This window comes from Zootoca vivipara, chromosome 5, assembly GCF_965207765.1.
Source record: "Zootoca vivipara chromosome 5, rZooViv2.hap1.1, whole genome shotgun sequence".
Lineage (NCBI taxonomy): Eukaryota > Metazoa > Chordata > Lepidosauria > Squamata > Lacertidae > Zootoca > Zootoca vivipara.
The window spans coordinates 28,298,869-28,321,635 of record NC_142588.1 but is presented as its reverse complement, the minus strand read 5'-3'; the positions used below and the strand labels follow the sequence as shown (position 1 = coordinate 28,321,635).

General features: G+C 45.3%; 1 protein-coding gene across 1 annotated transcript; it reads right to left on the bottom strand.

Annotated features, from left to right (window-relative positions):
* Positions 1-21,777, bottom strand: LOC118096639 (microsomal triglyceride transfer protein). The gene is made up of 18 exons (XM_088670238.1): positions 21,391-21,777; positions 18,545-18,732; positions 17,265-17,399; positions 15,016-15,123; positions 14,253-14,369; positions 13,555-13,694; positions 12,650-12,800; positions 12,053-12,210; positions 11,126-11,294; positions 10,012-10,119; positions 9,670-9,882; positions 8,374-8,588; positions 7,562-7,662; positions 7,231-7,352; positions 5,884-6,105; positions 4,870-4,994; positions 4,115-4,285; positions 1-170 (listed from the first exon to the last, which is right to left on the bottom strand). Exons 1-18 carry the CDS (start codon positions 21,455-21,457, stop codon positions 20-22), a joined length of 2,661 nt encoding a protein of 886 aa, XP_088526364.1. The 5' UTR covers positions 21,458-21,777; the 3' UTR covers positions 1-19.
* Between the last annotated feature and the right edge of the window lie 990 nt (positions 21,778-22,767).

The following is a 22,767-nucleotide window of genomic DNA, read 5'->3' as shown; positions in this document are numbered from 1 at the left end:
GACATATGGATGTTGCTTTTTATTGTTCCATTGTCTCTGCAAGCAGGATCCTGCACATTTCAGAGTTGGCTCTGTGAAAGGGAAGCTCACGCCCAGGGATGGTGGTCCATCTCCCTTTGCGGACAGTAGTGCTGTGGTTTGCAGAGGATTCTGAGACGGAGAAGATTTCTCTGTGAGGAAATAAAACCACAACCAACAAACAATGAAATCAATCTGACCTAGCATTTAGCATCTTGTAGGATGGCTTCAAGTTCTGCGACTGCAATGAGTGCATGTACAGACATACAAAAAAACCCCACATTTCTCTAGGACAAGACATCCTTGCAACTAACTAACTTTAGATATGTGCCCATGGCCTGAAAATACCACCTTTCCACAATATTATCTTCTAAACCAACTGGTACTGAGGAAAACATATTCAGGTAAACCATTTTCACGTTATACGCTCCCGGAAGACTTGCTTTGGGAGACATTCATTGTATGTAAAAAAAAAAAAAAGAAGGTTCTTAACATCTTTACAAAATAGTTTTTGGAGGGATTCTTAAAAATGTACTTTTTCCACCTCAGATGGTTAATGCAGCCTCAATAAGCCTTTAGACAGGTTACACACACACACACACACACACACACACACACACACACACACACACACACACACACAGCCTTCCCAGTTTCCCTTCCTCCTCTGCAAACTGGTATATACTGGGGAAAGTAGAATCTTTGAAAAAACTCAAGAACTCTCAGTAATTTACAACATGTGGGACCTGCAACAAAATGTGCTCTTGTTCAGGATCCTAGCCAACCAACTAAGGGGTCATAGACACTTCCACTGCCCCAGTGCCTAGAAAGCACATGTTCCAAGAGGTGCATGCCCTCTACCAGGATATTCCATTCCATTTTCATCTCCCCTTGCATTCTATCCTCCCAGTTAATATTCCATGCCTACTGAGCATGCTCATTCCTTATTGAACAGTTTATGACCCCCCCTTTAAGTTTGTACACTAAATATGTGTTGTATTTCTGCAAACTTTTGGAGTTCCTCCAAGCCTGCTGATTTTCCTCTCTTGTGCATGAATGATGCTGTTTTGGCTACTCCAGGATAGGGCTAGGAGTGTCTCTATTTTGGTTCCTTTTAGGTTCTCATTTTCCCAGATTCTGATCTACATATTTCTACAATTTTGCAAAAACTCCTCCTGAAAATTCATCAGTGCAAATTTCTCTTTTTCAATATGTACCCACATTTGTCTGCAATTTTGCCTTTCACACACATATTGGCAAGGCACTTGTAAATGTTATTTTCCCTAATATTTTTATACACACTTTTGTGCATATTACTTGGCTGGAGAAGTGTCTTGCGAAATGCACTGAAGTTTTTTCTTTTTGTATGGAATGCTGTGTTTCAGATTCTGTATTGTTTTAGAAAACGTGAATTAGCAAAGCTCTCCTCTCAATGCAGATGGCATCGCATTTACCTTCTCTGCCCAAAGACCCACAACTGGAGAATGAGCTTGCCATTAGTGTCTATACTATAGGATTGGAACCTAGCTGCACTTTGCCTTTTGTAGGAGCATGTCAGGCAAAGAGACTGAAGGTTTGTCCCTTGGGGAAGTTCTACAAATAAGTTCTACAATATGAAAACCTGAGAGCATATGACCTCCATGGAAGAGGTGGAAGACATGACATAGTTCTGAGGTCTCCCTAGTGCCAATTCCAAACCTGCGGGTGAAGTTTGTCTCATGTCCCCGAACTGGGCGGATATGCCAAAGGCCTTTCTCTTCTACACAAGCAAAGGCTCTGTCTCACAAGCTTGGATGAAGCCTGGAAACACTGCCAAGTGCATCTGTGCTAGATGTCATACACAGCACCCGAATCCTGCTCTGGGCCTATTTATGTCAAGAGGCAGCCATGAAAGATTTATCGGCGAGAGCACAAGAGAGCAGTGATGTTATGTCTGGTGGGAAATCAATCTTGGCACAAGATGCGGTAGTTATGGTTCTAACGAAGGGATTTATTGCCATAACACTTAAAAGATAAGCCCGCATTCTTTGTTTTTGGGCAGCACCTCTTAAAGCTCCTTAGTCTGCCATTGCCCAAGGCTTCCATTAACCTCCCGGCGACCTTCCTAGATGGTGGATTTAAGAGAACCAGCTTCAGCTCAAACGGTGGGTACGGAACTCATTATCGCTTGTTGTTGATAAATATTTGGCTCTCTAAAAGGAGAGGCTATCCCAGCTTTCCTCGTCCCTGTTGTTTCTGCATTTTTACAAAGCCCAAGTGGCAGCTAAGCTCCTGGCGTAGCTGAACCCAAAGCGCTGCAGTAGCCAGGGACAGAGGGGTTGGTGAAACTGGTCCCCACTGTCATGAACTGGCAGGACGATGGGAGGGAGGAAGAGGATCCCGGCAAGGGGTGTAGCCGGGACTGGGGTACACCAGGGCAAGCAGCAGATGGGGATAGAAGTACTCACAGGGTGATGGAGGCTGACCAGGGGATGGGGGGCTGTGCACAGGAACGAGAGCAGCAGGATTGTCATCAGAGGGGCCCCTGTCCCCATGAACACAGCAGGCTCTGAGGTGTAGGGAGCAGCAGGAGGGACACTCCTGGACGCTGAGGCAGGAAAGGGCCCCAGCCCAGCTCCCTAGGTGGCCAGGTGAGGCTCGCTAGCTCTGGGAGGATGGGTGTGATTCCTCAGCTGGAGTAGGCTTAGAGCAGGTGAGTGTCACCTGCCTCGTCAAGCCCAGATGTTGCAATCAGCAGGCAAAGTACAAAAGGGAAGCAGAGCCGAGGTGCTGTGCCTGCGCAACTGCCCACGTTGGTTGGGCCACGGCTTGGATGCTCCTGGTCCTCCAGGGTTGAGTCTGGATTGTATCCTGACTGCTGCACTTCAGACCTGGCTTACTTGGGCTGTCTTTCCGGACCTTTGGACTCTGCTTGTGTGGATTGACCCCCTGGACTATGACCTTTGGACTTGACATACTGACTTGCTACCAGGTAGGCCAGGGGTTCAGGACAGGTGCAGGCCCGGAAGGGGGGGGCTGAAAAAATGCCTATGGAGGATATGACATATATGTGTGTGGCGACACGACACTGCATTCACAGCAAGATGCAATGTGGGAGGAGCTTCCTGTCCTCCTTGCAGCACAGTAAAGTGATTTGGGGGGCAGAGAGGGGACGCTGATACAGATCCTTACTTGGGGGGGCAAGGGACCCTAGGTATGCCTTTGGCCAGCGGTTTGGCAGAGACTCCAGTATTAACCAGCAGTAATGGTGACCAACACAATCTAGGCCAGGCATGCCCAAACTGCGGCCCTCCAGATGTTTTGGACTACAATTCCCATCATCCCTGACCTCTGGTCCTCTTAGCTAGGGATCATGGGAGTTGTAGGCCAAAACATCTGGAGGGCCGCAGTTTGGAGATGCCTGATCTAGGCAATATTAACCAACAGCAATGATGGCCAACATGGAGGACTACTGTGCCCAACTGAGCCATCTCATACTTTATAAATCAGGGATGGGGAACCACAGGCTGAGGGCTAGATGTGCTCCCCCCCCCCCAGACTTCTCTGGATTCTCACCAGCAACACTTCCCCCTTGAGTGTTTTGGCCTGGTTGGAATGCCCCCTTGAACCCTGACAATGCCTCTTATGTGTGTAGAAAGTTGCCTTAATCAACATTAACTGCTCTGGCCCCACGCACCACTGGCCATGTGGCTCTCAAGGGTAATCCAAAGGGAATGCAGCCTTTGGATTGAAAAGGGTCCCTCGCTCCAAACTGTGGTTGACGTGTTATATGTTTGGAAGCTCAGACTGTGAGGTGGACTCTGAATAATGGTTAGCACAAAAAGCGTGATATGTTGAGTTGAACTTTTCTCTGTATTTGACCTGTGATGGTGGTGGTTATCCATGCAAGTGATTCCTTAATGTTGAGGTCGTTGAGTGTTCTTGGACAGGGCTATAGTTGTGTGGGAGTCAAGAACAGCACCTGCTCCAGTGCCCCTTATGGAGAAGCCATTGTGATTCGGGAGAAAGTTAGGTGTTTGTAAAACTGGAGAATGTTTGACATTATCCTTGGTTTAGATTCCATCGCTATGGAAGGTGCTTGAGCTCTACAACTCACCTGTAAGCGACTTCTTCTTCTGTAAGCTGCAGACACATGAGCACGGGCATGGCAGAAACTCTTCCAGCTGTGTTGAAGTTTGTGGCCATTTCGACTTCTGTTTGGGTTTTGACAGTGGCTTGAAAAAATGGTGCATCCAGTTCTGCTTGGAAATCAATGGTCAGTGCGCCCCTGTAATTGGAGAGGGAAAATGAGCACTGCTTTTCAAGGAAGTTGGCTAACTATTGTTGGCAGTGGAAAGCTGGTTTTAACCTTCATTTGCACGAAGTCCTGCCATCTCTGATCAGTTATTTCAGGTGTGTTTCCCCCCCCCCAAAGTAACAGTTGATGTCTGCTACTTAGCAAAAGAGTCATCATCTGAAGTGCTCTGACTCTTGAGTAGCATTGACGCAATTGCTCGGCCCCAGAAAACAAAGGACACACACATCTGGCTGCTTTGGGTCAATGGCTTGAAGACCAGAGGTGCCATTTTGGACATGAAAGTAAACTGGGATGGGCCTGAAACAGTGCATGTTTAGCATGATTGATATAAGGGGCAATGCAGACTCCGCATTGTACCTTTGTCCTAGCATAGAAAGAATGTCCAGCAATTTGCATGAGGAGATGGAAATGCAGAGAGCAAATGCTGTACAATCAAATAGTCATTTTATGGGCTTTATTGAGTTGGGATAACAGTACAATTTTCTAGTGTTTGACAGAGTATTGGATAAGGGTCCAACACACAGGAGATGAATCCACTTCTTACTCACACGTACCTTGTTTCGACGCCTGTTTTGAACTCCTGCTCCCACAAATTCACATTGATGTCAGCTGAAACATCTAACCCAAGTCCTCCTCGGAGAGTGATCACAGTTTGCAAACCAGACTGAAGTGGGATTGCCTATGCAGCACAGTAACATTCACTTACTGGATTGTTCAAGCGCTTATCATGGGCCTACAAATGTTATTAACAGGGCAGTCATACGTGTATCTACTCAAAAGTAAACCCCACTAACTTCAATGGGGCTTACTAGTGAGTAAGGTACATCTTGTCTGTACAGGTGTTCTTGCCCCCCCCCCAATAGCTAGTCTGCAGGGGACAATCGGTGCTCATTGCTTCAAAATAGTAATAATTGCAATCACATTCCTAGCCTATCTTTCTCTAAATCAGGGATTTAAATGTGGTGCTCTCCAGCAAGGGTTGGGCTGCAGCGTCCATCAGCCCCAGCCAAGATGGCAAATGGTCAAAGATTGGTTTAAGAGCCCTTGATCAAGGAGCCCCACTAAATAGCTTCCTGTAGCTCACCAAGCTAGCCTCCAAAGGTGGTGGCACAAGAAGCAATGTGATGTTCTCATGGGAGCAGCTCTTCATTTCTTCCCATAAGTAGTACTCTTGATGCACATGGGTTACTAGAAAGTTAATGCAGATTCACAGTGTTGTCAGTTGAAAGGTGGGTGTCCTTAGGATAATATCTGAATGTTTGGTGTTCTACCTGAATGCATCAACTGTCTTGAGAGGACCTGTTCTTGGAGCTTTGGTTCCAACATGGCTTAAACCAGGCATCCCCAAACTTCGGCCCTCCAGATGTTTTGGACTACAATTCCCATCATCCCTGACCACTGGTCCTCTTAGCTAGGGATCACGGGAGTTGTAGGCCAAAACATCTGGAGGGCCACAGTTTGGGGATGCCTGGCTTAAACAAATGCAGTGTGTGGGGGGGGGAATGCTGGTCCCACCATGACAATTCCTTCTATGCATCAGTGTACAACGGGAAAGCAGGGGCTGATACCTGTAGATGGTCCATCAGCAATATGTTCCCTTTGACCACATTTGTGGGTTCTCCTGAGCTCGAGAAGAACTTCGACATCAGATCTGTGTATCCTTCAAAGAAAGTGATTGGCCGTAACTGGACATCAAGCAGAGCAGCAGACATGCCGGCCATGAATTCGTCTTCTCCGTCGGCTGCGCTGCCTCCCAGGATGCCCTCAAATCCTTTTGCTTCTATGGCCACCTAGGATACATGAGATGGGAAAGTCTGTGTGATGTTCGGGATTACTCCTTTTTCTGCAGCACTAGACCACCACTTCAGAACATACTCCTCTTTCTATGTAGTAGTAGTAGTAGTTATTATTATTATTACCACTGCTGCTACTGTTATTTTGATTTATTACTTACCCTTCACCCTAAGGTTTCAGGGCATACAATCTCACACATGAAAAAGGACGGGCCCTGAAAATACACATCTCAGGTGTCAAAGGCTAGAGTAAAGGCCTGGAGCATCTTCAGCATCCCCCAAAGTCTGTATGGTTAAGTTGCCATGTGTGCCTCCATGGGGAAGCAGTTCCACAATTTAGGGGTTAACACAGAGAATACCCTCTCCTGGACCATCCCACCTGAACCTCTAAGGGTGGTGGAACCACCAAGAGGGTCCCCCCCCTGCTTATCTTGGGGAAAGAGTTGGTCTTTCAGATATTTAAAGGATGTGTACTCCCTACCCCACCCTAGTTCCCAACAAGAGAGCTCCCTTTTCCTAAATAAAGGGAGGAAAAGAGTCAAGATGTTTCTATACACCACACAGCAAGGCCTCAACCCCTCGACCTAAAGCAGGTCTCCTACTATGACATTGAGACAATTATCACTCAGCAGCTATCTTCAGGATTTGGGCTGGTGTGAGGAAATGCCAAGCACCTGCCTTGGTTTCCAGAGCATTATTGACCAGTGAAACATCTCCTCCTTTGGAGTGGGGGCCACTGCCTAAGCAAATTGGGTCGCATCTTTTTGTATGAATTGACGAATAAGGCTAAGAAAAATTGGGAGAGGGGGGGGAATCTGTTGGAAATTAAAAGGTACGTTTGGACGACAATTACACATTGCCCATAAGGCAAGGGTGAGACCTAACAAATATTCAGAACCGTCTCGAGCAACAACAGAACAATGAAATACAGGCTGGATCTAGACATGTAAAAAAGCATTTCAGGAAAACGCGTTGTAAACCTCAAAGCGGGAAGCCACGTTGGCGAAAGATGAGACTTCACAGCGCCACCTGGTGTCGCAGTGTCATAACGCATATAAAACGTTTTTTTCTTTGCTAATGTAGACGAGTCCACAATTGGACCAGCTATAGGAAGCGCCATACCTGAGCTGCTTGGAGTTGGTAGCCATGGTTTAGGATATTGAAACTGGTGGTGCTCTTCCTCAGGATGCCAATGTCTGAGAACAGGAGATCCAGCCCAATGGTAGAGAGAGTGTCATTGGTGGCTGAAAGGAAGATCCGAGAAAGAGACACATAGCCTCACAAGAGATATTGCATGAAGAGGAGCAAACAGCTTTCCAAAGGTTTTAATAAAAGCGTGGCAACATGGGAAGTATCTGCTTGAACATGTGGTCTGGCCCCTTGATCTCCTTCAGTGGCACCCCAGAATATGCAGGAGAATATGGCCGCCTAGTGCATGAGGGGGAAAAATCACCTGTCAGTGGTCCTGAGAAGGAGATGGAGCTGCCAGCTTCAGAGGAGAGGAAGTAGTAATTATTTATTTGTGGGTCATTCAGAACCTCTTTAGCAACCTTCCTGTGGGGGAAACAAAACAAAACCAGGAAGGGGTGTGTGATATGGGCTATATCTGCAAAGGAGAGTAAACTCATTCTGGGGAACCTGGCTGCCATTTTGGAAGAGGTTAAATTCATTTGTGAAATATATGGTAAATGCAGAGGAGGAGGAGTGCATTCCCTAGAATAATGTAGAAAATCTGTGACTATGGACACCCACAACGTTGGGGGTGGGGGGTGGCAGAGAGGTTAATTTTCACTTAAGAAAAAGAAAGAAAGAACAGTGCTAGTATATTTTGCCTTGTAGTTCAGGTGCTACAAATGCCAGAAACGACCGCATCCTGTCAGCACAAGGATTTCCGCTTGCGCAACAGGACTTCCTCTCGTGCATGCGCCCACACTCTCCCAAGTTGCTCCAGAGTGTTAGGGGAACCCCTAAAATATATTTATGAGGTACACTGGGAAAGAAGAGGAGGAGAAGCAGAAATCCTTTCACTGTCAGAAACATTCACTTAGTGCTACATTGGATCCTACCCTTACACTTTCCTAAAAATGAAAGCTGAGAATCTGGGGGGATTATAATTCATTGGGGGTGGGTGGGACTGCTCCCCCTTGCCTCACACCCTGTGAATGCCTATGTCTGTCATGTTCCTAAAAGCCAGTTTGAAAGTGGGGTTGTTCTGATCTCTTCCCCAGGACCAAATTGTATATTATCATACAAGGATATTTTTACCTGGTTGGATGATAACCGGAGTGTACAAAGCTTTGGATTTTTGACAGCAGAAATCTTGACATTTCTGGTTCAAGTTCTCTGGTGGCCAACAGGATATTGGTGAAGTCCTCTGGCGAGGGATCATTGTTCAACAGGATTTCTGCAGCAGCCAGCCTTGAAATTTTTGGATAGTGTCTCTGCACTTCATAGAATATGCGTTTCATTGCCATTTTAACCTGGCAACGCAGAAATTAAACACAGTCTGTTTGTTTTTAGCATGACATTCAGCAACTAGGTTTGTACAGAGGCCATTCATGAAACCAAATACCTTTCCAACCTACAATTTTATCCCTGACATGCTAGTTTTCTAAGTGTAGGGGTCTCCCCCATGCTCTCAATCATACAATCCCTTAATTGCCTTGTGAAGTGGTACAGTCACAGGAGGATTATACCATATGCTCTTTTTTTGACAGGGTGATATATTTATACCCATTGTGGTCACCTCCACACCTATACATTGAGAGCATTCTTATAGCACTTTAACAGTCATGGCTTCACCCATAGAATCATGGGAAATGTAGCCCTGTAAGGGGTCTCCTAAGGGACCCAGGTGGCGCTGTGGGTTAAACCACAGAGTCTAGGGCTTGCTGATCAGAAGGTCGGCGGTTCGAATCCCTGCAACGGGGTGAGCTCCCGTTGCTCGGTCCCAGCTCCTGCCCACCTAGCAGTTCAAAAGCACGTCAAAGTGCAAGTAGATAAATAGGGACAGCTCCGGTGGGAAGGTAAACGGTGTTTCTGTGCGCTGCTCTGCTTCGCCAGAAGCAGCTTTGTCATGCTGGCCACATGACCCAGAAGCTGTCTGTGGACAAACGCCGGCTCCCTCGGCCTATAGAGCGAGATGAGCGCCGCAACCCCAGAGTCTGACACGACTGGACAGGGGCCCCTTTAAGGGGTCTCCTAGCCATAACAAACTATAGTTCCTAGGACTGCTAAAGTATTATAAAAGTGCTCTCAATGTATGGTATGGAAGTGACCCTTGATTCTCTCAAAGTCCAGCCTCAGAATATCTCCAGGTCCCACCAGTAGGGAGAGATGGAAAAGAAGGAATATGACCTTTCAAGCAGATGTGGAGGAACCTCCAAAAACCGTAGAGGGTTGGTGAAATAATTTTCTGCTGGATATCAGGCAGTGGACAAATTATAAACCCAGCCCTTCATGGCACAAGAGGACCTAGAATGTTTCACTGATTAAAGCTTACATAGGGAAAAAGATATATTCTTGGGAAATGCTCTTTCAGTAACGGAGACTGTGCCATACCGTGTTCGAGATGTGCTGTGCAGAGTACCTCTGTAGTGCGTTCAGCGCTGTGGCTGAGACCGTGGCAGAGCCCTCTTCTGCATAATGTAGGAAGATGGGGATGGATTCTGGGAGCATAGCACTTTTCAGGGACAACAGATAAATCACCCTCTCAGAGTCCTTCTTGGTGTTCTTAAGCCTTTGCACGATGGAGTCTACTTCAAGTCTTACTTCCTGTTTGTTTGGCACGGGAGACACAAGAAAAAGGGAGGTGGGCGCTAAATCGACATCATCCGCAATCTGAGTTTTCCTAGGTGTGGGTGGGAGGGAGTAGAACAAGGCATTGAACGGGCGTCAACTCACTTGAAGACCACACAGTTTCATTTGGCACAGCTTGCCAATCAGGCTGCCGATTACAATATTCCCCGTTTCCCAGGTGGCTGCTTCTAGTTTCTTCCCATTCAGCTTATCCTGGAAGAGGAATGAAGACAGGTCATAGAGATGCCTGAGAAATTTGATTTGATTTATTTGTTTTTTCAAATTCCAATCGGGAATGACCTGATCCACACCTCTGGGAGTACTGGGAGGATCAAAACACAGCCCTCCTTGAGACTGTACAAGCCTTTTGAGCTGCCGTCTTTTTTTAAAAAAAGTATCGGAATATGGCTTGAGATGCATATTTTGTGAGAAAACGTGTTCAAAAATACCTACGTGAATATGGACTTTCATGCAGATTTTTCACATGTGCATGAGAAATTTTGGTTGGCAAGGCCGGAAGCAAAAGTAGGTAGGGCAACGAATATAATTGTTTTCTTTTGTACACCAGTTTCTACACACACACATCCATCCAGACAAGCGAGAGTCCTTATCTAAGTTCAAGGATGCCTTTCAGCTAGGCAAAAATCACTTAAGGGGGGTGCAAAGCAGGATGTGTGAGGGGTGTGGCTTAGGGAGAGGGTGTGTGGTCTGGGGAAAGTCCTATGGGCCAGATAGAGAGTCTTGTATTCAGCTTCCAGAACAGAGATGCCCCAACGCCTAGCTTGAGTGTTAACCTGCACTGATGAATCACTGTCAATATTTCCTACCAATGGATATTGACTCAAACCTCACTTGTTTCAATGGAGCCAGCTTAAACATTCACCTGAGAGTCGTCATGAGCTGAGCACTCGAGTACAGTGCACAGGTGTGTGAAAAAAGCACAAGAAAATCACTAGAGTGAATTCTAGGTTTCCAGAACGATACATTCATGCATTTCACATTTTCAAATTCCATCCTTCCTCAGAGCAGCAAAAAGAAAAAGAAAAAAAGTAGTTTGCCCCATTTAATTTCACAAAAGCCCTGTGGGGTAGGTCAAACTACGCCCAGATCTAAATCTCTGTTCATCCTATGTCACAGGGACATCCATTCATAAATAAAAGGGGTGAAGTAAAGCTCAAGAAAATGCACAGAGAAATAAGCCGCAGTGCCTTCTACATACCACCACCAGACGCAAGAGCTCCTTTGAAGGGCGAGGGGAGAAGGCTGCAGCGTAGAAAAACTTCTCCAGCAGGGCGGCGTTCTTTTTGCTCCCGAAACTGAGAAATTCGGACAGCGCCATCAAGGAAGCTGTAGAATGGGCAGCCACTGCCGCTTCAACATAGAAGGACCTAAGAGGTGGGAAGGTGTGGAGAGAAAAGATCAGGTGTCCTGGAAGAAAAGGAAGAGACCTGCAGAGCACCCAGGATTAACAAGACAGAGGCAAATTATAGATGCGGTATATAAATTAGATGGGCATCTGACATCAGGTGACCCAAATTTAAATATGGGCGCCACACACTGTGACAGCAAGGGATGGGCAAATCTGTCAATTTTTGTTTTACTCAGTTTCTCATTCTTCAGTTCCATTCTCCATATTTTCACATCAGTTTGTTGTTGTTGGTTTGTTTGTTTTTTAAATTAAAAAGCCCAGAAAATTCATAATCACTTTCATTCAAATGTCTCCTAACATACATGTTTTTGCATGCAGATTTGCCCAACAATATTTTTTTCAAATCCATTTTCTCTAATATAATGCAATTGTATATTACTTTCGTTACTATATTCACTTACTTTACCCTAATAAAAATGCATTTTTTTTGTACCCATTGCTTGGCTAGAGAAATGTACCGCAACATTCCTCCTGCAAACAGATCAGAACAAATGCTCAACAAATAGCAGGTGTCCTTGAAGCTCCCCACAAACTGTGTGCAAACAAATCAGGAAAGGTGCTCAGCAAACAGTTCTTCTGATTTTAACTGGTGGAGACCACCCTGAGTCATCCCTTTAGAAGGTTCTGAGTAAAAAATTCATTTTTAAAATAAATGCACAATTTCCAGGGTCTTAAGAAAGAGCAATTCTTCATTTGCCCTGCTGTCTCTTTCCTTACACCATCTCTTCTGGTGCTTTCTTCAACAACAGCAGGATGTCTTTCTTCTTGGCATCGCGCAACATCTGGACAACTTTGCAAAAATGCCAAGTGGTTGATGCCTCAGAGAGGTCTATTCTGCGTCTCTTTTTAGCCAGTGTTTTCAAGTAGGTTTTGAGCTAAAGGGGAGAGGAGAGAGAGAGAGAGAAATTGAAACACGCAAACATCCTTCTTCATAACAATGTATATCAGCAGTGCATGCTGATATATATTCCAAAAATGGAAATTTGCAGAAGTCCTTCCTGACAAGCAGTCTCCACAAGCTATGTGCTATTTTCACACCTTGTGAAACAAGAAACCAAGGGATGAGGTCTCGACGCTCTAAATAATTCCTGATTGGGAGTCCTCTACTCTGAAATTTAAATAGAAAATTGGTAAATCTAGACCAGGCATCCCCAAACTGCGGCCCTCCAGATGTTTTGGCCTACAACTCCCATGATCCCTAGCTAACAGGACCAGTGGTCAGGGATGATGGGAATTGTAGTCCAAAACATCTGGAGGGCTGAAGCTTGGGGATGCCTGATCTAGACATAAGCCATAGTTTTTTGTTCCACTCACAGTTGGGTACTGGGTGTTGGTCCTCTTGACAGGGTCACTTGCTATGTTAATGGGTTGTGGTTTTCTCAGCACAGCCGCCAGGGCTTCCTGAAGACTTTTCCCAGGTAACTCTTTTGATCCAGGCACTTGAGTCACAAGTTCAAGATGTTGCCTGGGGAGTGAAAAGACACTTGTTGATAAGGGCCTCCATCTTTAAATATCACAAACATAACTCACTGTGTGGCATGGACTCACATTTGAAATTATGACAGCGGGGACCCCTTCTGAATCAAGGTGCAAAGTATTGGTAAAAATGCAACACTCAAGTGTCCACAGCATCCTTGCAATAGGAGAAAACCAGAACAACTTGGCCATGTCCCCATTAACTCTCATTGGCCACACTCCCTTGACCTCCTAGCAGCTCCACCAGACACATAGTGGTCTACTGTGGTTGAATGAAACAGATATGAATTCAGGTGAACTCCTTGGTTTCTTTTCAGGTTGTGCAAAGCGGGGAGACAGTGCTGTTAGGGTGCTGGACCAGGACCTGAAAGAGTAGGGTTGAAATCCCACTCAGCCTTGAATAACATTGGGCGATCTTGGGACAATCAGTCTCCCAGCCTCATCTCCCTCACAAGTTTGTGAGGATAAAACAGGGAGGGAATCTGTGTGTGCTCACCTTAAGATCCTTGAAGGAAACATGGGATATAAATAGATGAAGACATTTGAGAAATGGTGAGGAGGCCCTCAACAACAGCCATTAATACGAGGTTGTTGCCACTTGTTTGGGGCTTATATGTTTATCCTGAAACTCTGGCCACAACTCCAATGAAATAAAGATTCCACAGGACTGTTTTCCACAGGACCATTCGCCGCCCCCCCCCCCAGTGTGCCGGGCCATCTAAATGTAGCAGCGCAGAACCAACCTGGAGGTGATATTGACTCCAACGGAAGACTTCAGGTTTAGAGAGATTATATGGCTTTCTTCGGACAATGCCGACTTGAGGACCTGCCCTTCCACAGAATAAAGACTTTTACTTACAGGTTGCCACAGGACTCCAAACATCTGTAAAAAGAAGATGAATATTTCCTCACTAGACCATGGCTCCACCTCTTAGGGTTGCCTGGAAGAGCAATCCTGCTCCATATAAAGTTAGCTTTATCTAGACCAGCCAATCAACCAGTTGCTAGTAAATATTATAAAGTGTCATTAGCCTCCAATGGTTTTCCTCCAAAGAGAAGTCAGATCCCATTAAGTGGTTGCCTATGGGAAAATAATGTTGCTGTCTCAGTGCAAATAATAATAATAATAATAATATTTATACCCCGCCCATCTGGCTGAGTTGCCCCAGCCACTCTGGGTGGCTTCCAACACATATAAAACATAATAAAATGTCAAACGTGGGGGGGGGGGAAGAAGTTAATGTGCAGTCTATGTATGGCATTCATCGAATATTGCAGAGTGAATCAGCCTAGGAAAAGTAGTTCTATGTGGACTTTGAAATCAAAACCCACTAATTTTTGGGCGCAGGATAAACTGGTATTTTGAAAGTGGTTAGAGAAAGCTGGAAAATGGATAGAGAGGCAATTATCAAATGGAATGAAATGAAATGAATTGACTTGCCTTGTTAACAGAGCTGAATCCAAACTTTGTTCTTTTGCAGCCATGTAGGTCTTTTGTCTTCAGAACAGAATCCTTGGAGACTGTGTAGGTCACTGGGCAGCTCCCAGAAATGTCATCCTAAACAAGATAAATGGGAAAATTAGGAGTAGAATAGTTTTTGCTACATTAGTCCTGTTTGGTTCAAATGCCTTTTTTTACTATTCCAGTGATGGCGTTGACTGAGCATCACATGTACTGGGCTGGATCAGCTGTTTTCTGAATATGCTGCAGACTCCATCCAGATGATGCAATAAATGGGATTCTGGTGGGTTGACTCATCTGTAACATTGGGGGGGGGGTCTATGGCCCTCCAGCTTCCATCCACCATTGCAAAAGGGCAAGGAGGATGTTTTCCAAATTCCACGATTCCTACACAAGATGCACAAACGCTCTTTATTGATGCTGAAAGCACTTGGTGTTTGATTTTTTTGCAAACGTAAAAAGTGGAGTTGGCTACATGATCAGAACTGGCCAATTATAAAGTTGAGGGCACTATGAAATAAACTCCCACGGCGCTTCCTTAATCGTTGGCCTTATTTTGTGGTGGGTGAGAGCACTTTTTAGAAGACATAAAAAGGTGCTAGGTGTTCCAAATCTGATTACAGCTGTATAAGAGTACAAGGATATTCGCTGCTGCAGTGGAAAGAAAGGAAAGAAAGAAAGAAAGAAAGAAAGAAAGAAAGAAAGAAAGAAAGAAAGAAAGAAAGAAAGAGCCTTGTTTTACCTCAGTCACTGTCCCAGGTTGGGTCTGAAACTGGAGAAGGCTAACCAGGCCTCTCTTCAGTTCCAAAGTTAAGGGGCTTCCAGCTTTGTCTTCATAGATGCCTTCAATCTGCAAAGTGAAAGCAAGGCCATGAGGGGAGGGAATCCTGAGGGGGAAAAGTGACCAAGGACAGCAGAAAGAGGTGCATGAACTAAATGGTGTATGTGGACATCATTTCTCTTCCTCGTGGGCTATCAGCAGTTTGATAATGAGTAACAGCAGCATGAGGTAGGAAAATCTACTGGTGCTGCTTTTTTTGGCACCCATAAGAATGGTAGGAAAACTCAAAGCAATGACAGGAACCTTTGGAGTATCCCAGACATCTTTTCAGACAACAGAAGGATGAATTGTGACTCTCAGAGGTGAACAGGCCGTCCCAGGTCCAACACCACCGATAGAACTTATGCACCTCCTCAAAACAAAACGCTTTCCCAGCAAACTCAGTCCACACATTTCAGCTGTTAATTATCAAGCATTTAAGTCAGAGCTGTGTGGAAGCGGCCTCTCTAAATTCTGCGCCCCATTTGTGAGTAGGGGAATTTGGTGGGTGGGCTAAGTACACCACCAAATTTCTCCAGGGTGAGGAGAAATTCTCCAGTGGTTTCTCAACAGGGAGGTTTTCTTCTTGCAGTGGCAGTAGAACAACTCCCTCCCCCATCTATTCCCCGATGCTTCCTGCTTCAAGTTTCAGCAGTGGCAACTTAGTCACCATTTTGAACTCCCTGAACCTAGTATCATTCCAAGGCATGGTGAAGGTAAGTTAGTGACCACCCCCAAAAGAAAATGGTAGAAAGTGTTTGAAGAAAATTCTGCAGAGTACCATTCTTTTTCTGTGTTGTGGGTGTGAATGAGGGTGTGTGAGAGAGACACACAGAGAGAAAGTCTCAAATGTTTTTAGAAAAATGCAGTCTGGCCATTTTTGGCTCAGCTCTAGTTTCATTAAATGCAAGTGTGAACCACCCCATAGTGTGGTTGGTTTAATGTGAACCTGTGTCATTTGAAAAAGACATCATGGCCTTGTGCATCTCATGGTTTCATGTGTTTCGTTGGCTTCAAACCTCATAATCTGGTTTCTCTCTCCTTCCCATCAGGATGGTGGTTGTCTAGCCAAGGATACAGGATACAGGACTGTGAAGCCAATACATCTATAATGAGCCTGGCGAAAGGGCCAATTATTCAATATCTGCAAAAGCAGGTCTAGCCAGCTGCATCTCTTCCAGGAAGTGTTGTTCACGCTGCTGAACATTTTAGTTGTATGTGCAGTAAGGGCGAAGCTGAGATGTTCTATTAACTTAATTTACAGCGTTAAAAGAGCGCCATCATTTACAAGCCTCTGGTCAATATCAGTGTATTGTAGTCACCATTAGCCCTATCCTATACTTTTAATTTTCTTTTTATGGAAAAGAAAAAATAGGTTTACATTTCAAGTTATATTTTATTACCCTTTTACAAGAGACATCTGAAGGCAGCCCTGTTTAGGGAAGTTTTTAATGTTTGTACTGTGTTTTTTTAATATTTGGTTCGGAGGCGCCCAGAGTGGCTGGGGAAACCCAGCCAGATGGGCGGGAAATAAATAAATAAAAAGCTTGCTTCGCCTCCGCACCTGGCATTGGCAGAGGGTTGGTTTAAATTATGTTTGAGGTGCCTTCCAACTCCATGAGTCTCAACAAGCAACATTATTACATTGTGCATAGGTATTGGACACTGTACCCTGAAGCACATAAATTTGGTAAGATTCAGAAAAGGTAGACAAATAGATAATAAGTTATTTAAGAACTGGAACATCTTAAAATGTACACCGGAATACGAAAGCACAGGCTTCCGTTGTGTTCTTATGCAATATTAGTTCTATCCTATATTTATTGAGAAATATATCTGGCTGAAGCAGGTTGGGTAGTACAGTCACTTCCATCTCCTCCTCGGCTTGCACAAGTGCATTATTAGTGGTATTAATACCACCTGGCGTACTACCTGATACTACTTGGGCACTGCCAGTAGCCCATAGAAAGCTGTGCCTGTGGTTTCTGAAGGGAGCGTCCTCTCACCTCAGGCAAACGTTGACAATTGTCCGCCACTACTTGCTTTCTAATGACGACAATAAAAAGTATAAATATCCTTGTTGACGATGCTGGCTACCTTGCATGAAGCTGAAACTGGGGAGAAAAGTGAGCAAGCCTTTACCTCAAAAGGTCTGCCTCATATTAACATACCTTCCCATTTTTCCAATGCAGGAAAACGGGCTGCTCCAGTTCTGTAGTGTTCAGTGAAACTTGGGCAGGTTGATCGTTGTTACCGGTCTGACTCTTACTTCGTTCCGGGTCGTGATGGAGTTGTAGGCCATGGATCTAAGTTCCCAAAATGAGCAGAAGAAAATTAAGACTTTTGCCCACCTCCCCAGTCCTTCATAGTTACAGCTGCTAATGGCCAACACCTTTGGGCCAGGAGGTCTGAAGGGGACCTCGTTTTCCCATCCCACAAGTTCATTGCAAATGCACCACACCGTGACGTCCCTCTCTTCTCCCAGCTGGAAGCAGTGGTGCTAAGTGTCTATAAACAAGACAGGTCTCCAAGACAGTATCTTTCGGTTGTTCTATATATCCAGAGCTAGCCTGAGGGAAAAGATCTGCATTTCTCTACTCCCCCTTTTAAAAACAATGCTAATTATTTGCTTACCTTCCAAGTCCCGGACTGCAGAATCCGGGACCGGCAGCCGTGTGACACCGGAAGTTGCGTCGACGTAACTTCTGATGTCGCTTTGCCCTTCTATGGGCACCAAAAATGGCCACCGCCGGCTTCAAAAGTAGCTTCTACGCATGACCGGAAGTGCGTTGACGCAACTTCCGGTGTCGGCCCGCCCATCTATGGGCACCCAAAATGGTCGTGTCTACGCACTTCCGGTCATGCGTAGATGCAATTTTTGAAGCCGGCGGCAGCCATTTTTTGTGCCCATAGAAGGGCAAATCAGAAAAAAATGGCCGCCAGCAGGAGAAAATAACAGACAAAAACTGGAGACGAAGTGATACGGGGGACCACCGGGAAAAGGTAAGTAAAAACGGGGGTTTCCCGGGGAAAACGGGGTACTTGGCAGCTATGATTATTTGTCCAATCCCTTTTAAAAGCCATCTAAATTAGTGGACCTGAGCTCCCCTTCTGGCAAAGAATCCCATATCCCACTATGTGCTTGCAGTATATAAAATAATAAGCAACATTCTTTAGCTCGATGTCTGTGCAGATAGTGTTGGCAGGGAATGGGGAGGGATGTTGGTCGAGGCTGATCATTTCCACATCAACCTGAGTTATTGTTCAGACTAGGTGAACATTTCAAGTGAGCAATGTCAGTTCTATTGCGGAATAGAAGCCCAGCGGTAGCAGGAAGAAACATACAATCTGAACATGCTTAAAGAAATCTCTGGCGTTGGTTAGTAATGGAAAACCAGTGTTTTCCCCCTCAATAGTTTTAAACCCCTTGTAAGATGAGGACGTCACCAACTTGGACTTGGAGAAGGTGCTCCCCGGCATCGTTGAGATTTCTCCACAATGGATGCACATCAACCAGAGCTTCAGCCTGCAGCTTGCTTCTTTGCAAAGATGGCCTTGACAGATATCTTAGCTGGCCCCCCAATGAATAGCGGTACTGGTACAGGATTCCTGTCTTGAAAGATGGTGCCTCCAGGTTCTCTATAAAAGAGTCCTACACTGAAGTCACTTGAACACTTTTATTTCCCCCCCCCCAAAAAAATTATTTATTCATTTTTAAACAATACAAAATACAAAAAAATCACAAAATCAAAAAGAAAAAAGAAAAATATGTCAATTACAACAATCTTTCATTTTTACTTGACATTGTAGACTTCCTCAATTCCCCCCTCACTGGGTCAATTTTTAAATCCAGCTTAAGCCATTTTCATGTTATATCTTAAATCATTTTAACACATTTGTTTTCATTATCTCTCAATTGTTCCTAATCTATAAACATCAACTATCCTTAACCTATAATTCATCAATTATTCCAAATCAAAAATTATTTCCCCAACCATCTATCGTCTATTTCACCCCTTAGCCTAAAATTTATTCCCAAAAATTATCCATAAATTCAAACATTACTTCTTCTATCCTAATAACATTTATAGATCTAATTCAGCCCCCCCCCCCGGACTCGGAGTCTCCCAGACGATTCAGCCAGTTCCATAGGTCAATCCAGTTTTGGACCATCTTAATCAGTCAAAAAATAACATCCATTATTACTCCTCACCCCACTCCCACTCTGTCACAGCCTATCCACCACACTTCCCTCTTCGTTTCCTGCTGTCTCCCCATTCCTCTAACTGTTACACGATACCACCCATCTAATTTTCCGCTTTTCAATCCTTTCACAATTTTTGTTCCCCTTAGATTCTGACCCCAGTATGGATCCTGCTCTCCCTGCTCTCTCACTGGGAGGGCACTTGAACACTTTTAAATAAGATGCTGAGACTCAGCTGGTCCATGTGAGAAGGGAGGGCTGAATTGGTTGGAGGTGCTGGACCCCAAGAATACTGACCGGCTGAGCTCTCCCACCAACCTCACAAACCCATTTTGCTAAGGCAAGGTGACTTGGTCCCACATCACCCCAAGGACAGAATATCAAGCTCTTATCATGCGCACTGCACTGAGCACTGCAATTCCTTCTCATGCCATGAGCAGCTGGACACAGAGGTAGGAGAAAGTCATGCTGGCTGGCAGAAAAAGGACCAGCTAGATCAGGCATCTCCAAACTGCGGCCCTCCAGATGTTTTGGCCTACAACTCCCAGGATCCCTAGCTAACAGGACCAGTGGTCAGGAAAGATGGGAATTGTAGTCAAGCAGGCTCTGGAGAGCCACAGGTTCCCCACCCCTATTTTAAATAGACGAGATAACAATCATTGCTGAGATACCAGTATGACCAGTATGACCATGTCTGCAGGAAGATGCTCTTAGACCAGGCATCCCCAAACTGCGGCCTTCCAGATGTTTTGGCCTACAACTCCCATGAATTGTAGTCCAAAACCAAATGAGGGGAGGGAGGGAAGTCAAAGCTCGGCAGAGCATTGGGAATTAGAGATATGGGAATAATTGTTAAAAAGAAAAATTTGTGTGTGATGTATTTGTTTTTGAATGTTTTGTTTTGTTTATTTTTGTTTAATGTGTTTATTGTGTTTATTTGGAAAATTTAATAAATTGCTTTTTTTAAAAAAAAAAACCCAACAACATCTGGAGGGCTGAAGTTTGGGGATGCCTGTCTTAGATACTAATGGACACCAGCCCAATCCAGTTAGAGTTGATCATTTTCAATCCCCCTGTTCCTAATAGCTTTAAAAATATGTTTAATTTTGGCTGAGGTGTGCCACATCAGAATCATTTTAATACGGATCCTCTCCAATTTAAGCCACCATAAATTGTAGGGTTTAAAGATCCTCCTTGCCAAACACTAGGATGGTCCAATACGTTGTGTTATTAAAATGATTGTTGTTTTATATAACACGCCATCTGAACGCTCATAGCGCAGCTGGCGCTGTGGGTTAAACCACAGAGCCTAGGGCTTGCTGATCAGAAAGTTGGCGGTTCGAATCCCTGTGACGGGGTAAGCTCCCGTTGCTCAGTCCCAGCTTCTGCCAACCTAGCAGCTTTCGCACGTCAAAGTGCAAATAGATAAATAGCTACCGCTACAGCGGGAAGGTAAACGGCGTTTCCGTGCGCTGCTCTGGTTTGCCAGAAGCTGCTTTGTCATTCTGACCACATGACCTGGAAGCTGTACGCCAGCTCCCTCAGCCAATAACGCGAGATGAGCGCCGCAACCCCAGAGTCAGTCACGACTGGACCTAATGGTCAGGGGTCCCTTTACCTTTACCTTTAGAAACCTAGGTTATAGTTACATTTCATAACCCATTTCAATTTGGGATCCTTAATTCTGCAAAAAGTCCATAGCAGATCCAAGGATGGGGTTGCGGAGGGGGGGCAATAATCAGCTTTCCACTGACCATTTGGTAGCTAGGAAAGCTAAGTCATGTTTAAATACTTTCCGTGCTACTTAATTTCATATTTCCCACAAACATGTGGAAAACAACAGGTGCTCAGGGAAATTTGCAGGCAAGGCTCTGGGATCCGGGAGCCTGGATCTGAGTCACAAAGAGCTGCCCCTCAGGGTCCATTGGTTGATAGTTGCCATGCCAATAAATCGTACATAAATGGGACTGAGAAGGGGCTCCTTTTCACAGCTTCCCTCCTTTGAGCTTGAGAATCGCAACTAGCAAATAAGTTAACCAGGACTCACCTCAGTGAAATACTTTTCAGATTTCATGCCCTCCCCCCAAGCTTACCTTTTGCTGCAGAGGGAAAGAAAAAGAGAAGCAGCCAGCAGTATCTTGAAGCTGCCGGCGAGTTCATGGTGCAGATTGTGTACGCAAATCAAAATGTATGGATGGGCAGCGAATCCAAAAAGGGGGTGGGGAGAGTCCCCTCGAGCTGAGATTCACAATATATTGCGGCCAGCCCTGACTTGCTTCCTATCCCCAAATTACACATCACAGGGAAGGCAAATGATTAATCAGCAGCAGCAAAAGGTACTCAGGGCCTGGAATGTGCTGGATCAACATTTACCGAAGCTCTGAGGATGAATGCTGCAATGAACATTTGAAGTGGAGCCTTTGGAATCTGCTTGCCTGTTTTGCAGCCTTTCTATTCCCTACCCATCAGCCCCCATCTGTAAGAAAGTTCTGCAAAGGGGGCCCCTTCACCTTCCTCCTCCAGAGGGAAACTGACTGGAGGAAGCAGGCATAGCACTTAGAGGCAGCGCCTCTCTCTCTCCTCTTTACCAGCATCAAGGGGCTCAGTGTTCCAGCCTCTAAGATCAAGTTACTTCAAGGGCAGGCTGGGAGGGAGGGAGAAGCTTGGCTTTGTGAATGCACTTCTGGAGAAACGAGCACACACATGCATATGCATGCACAAACACAGCCAAACGAGATCCATTCTAGCTTGTATGAAGGGTTCCCTCAAGCTGAATTGAGTTGTTTGGGAGGAAATCATTCATGGGAGGACCCTTCGTAGTGAATGAAAGGCAGACCAGACACACTTCCTTTGCTTGGATAAAATTTGGCATCACTAATAGGGATCACATGGCAGCACAGAAAGTTTAGGTGTTTCCCTGACCCTGGGGGAACAGTCCCTTTGCAGAACAGGCTTTCCATCGCAGAGGAATGTGCCAAACTGCAAGCACTTTGCATCCTTGTTTCGCCTCAAGAACTGAACGGCTTCTGGAGGCAGGCAGGGGCATGTGTCGAATGTTTTTGCTCATCGTGGATTTATTGTTAAAGAGAATTCTACAGGCTGCCTTTAGAAACCCAACAGCAGCAACAACAAAACAATTCCGTACGTTATATACATGAATTTCATCAGCAAATTCCTGAGCAGGAGGAATCTGTCTCCCTGTCCTCTCCCCTTCACTCTAGTGCAGGCATCCCCAAACTGCGGCCCTCCAAATGTTTTGGCCTACAACTCCCATGATCCCTATCTAACAGGACCAGTGGTCGGGGAAGATGGGAATTGTAGTCCAAAACATCTGGAGGGCCGAAGTTTGGGGATGCCTGCTCTAGTCCATGGGGAGGCAAACTAAGGCCCGGGGGCTGCATCCATCCCAATTGCCTTCTAAATCTGGCCCACAGACGGTCTGGGAATCAGTGTGTTTTTACATGAGTAGA

Coding starts and splice junctions, on each gene's coding strand:
- LOC118096639 (XM_088670238.1), bottom strand. CDS start 21,457: ATGAACTCGCCGGCAGCTTCAAGATACTGCTGGCTGCTTCTCTTTTTC. Junction 17,400..18,544: donor AGCACCTTCTCCAAGTCCAA/GTTGGTGACGTC, acceptor TTGGGAACTTAG/ATCCATGGCCTACAACTCCA. Junction 4,995..5,883: donor TGCTGATGGACCATCTACAG/GTATCAGCCCCT, acceptor TGTGCTGCATAG/GCAATCCCACTTCAGTCTGG.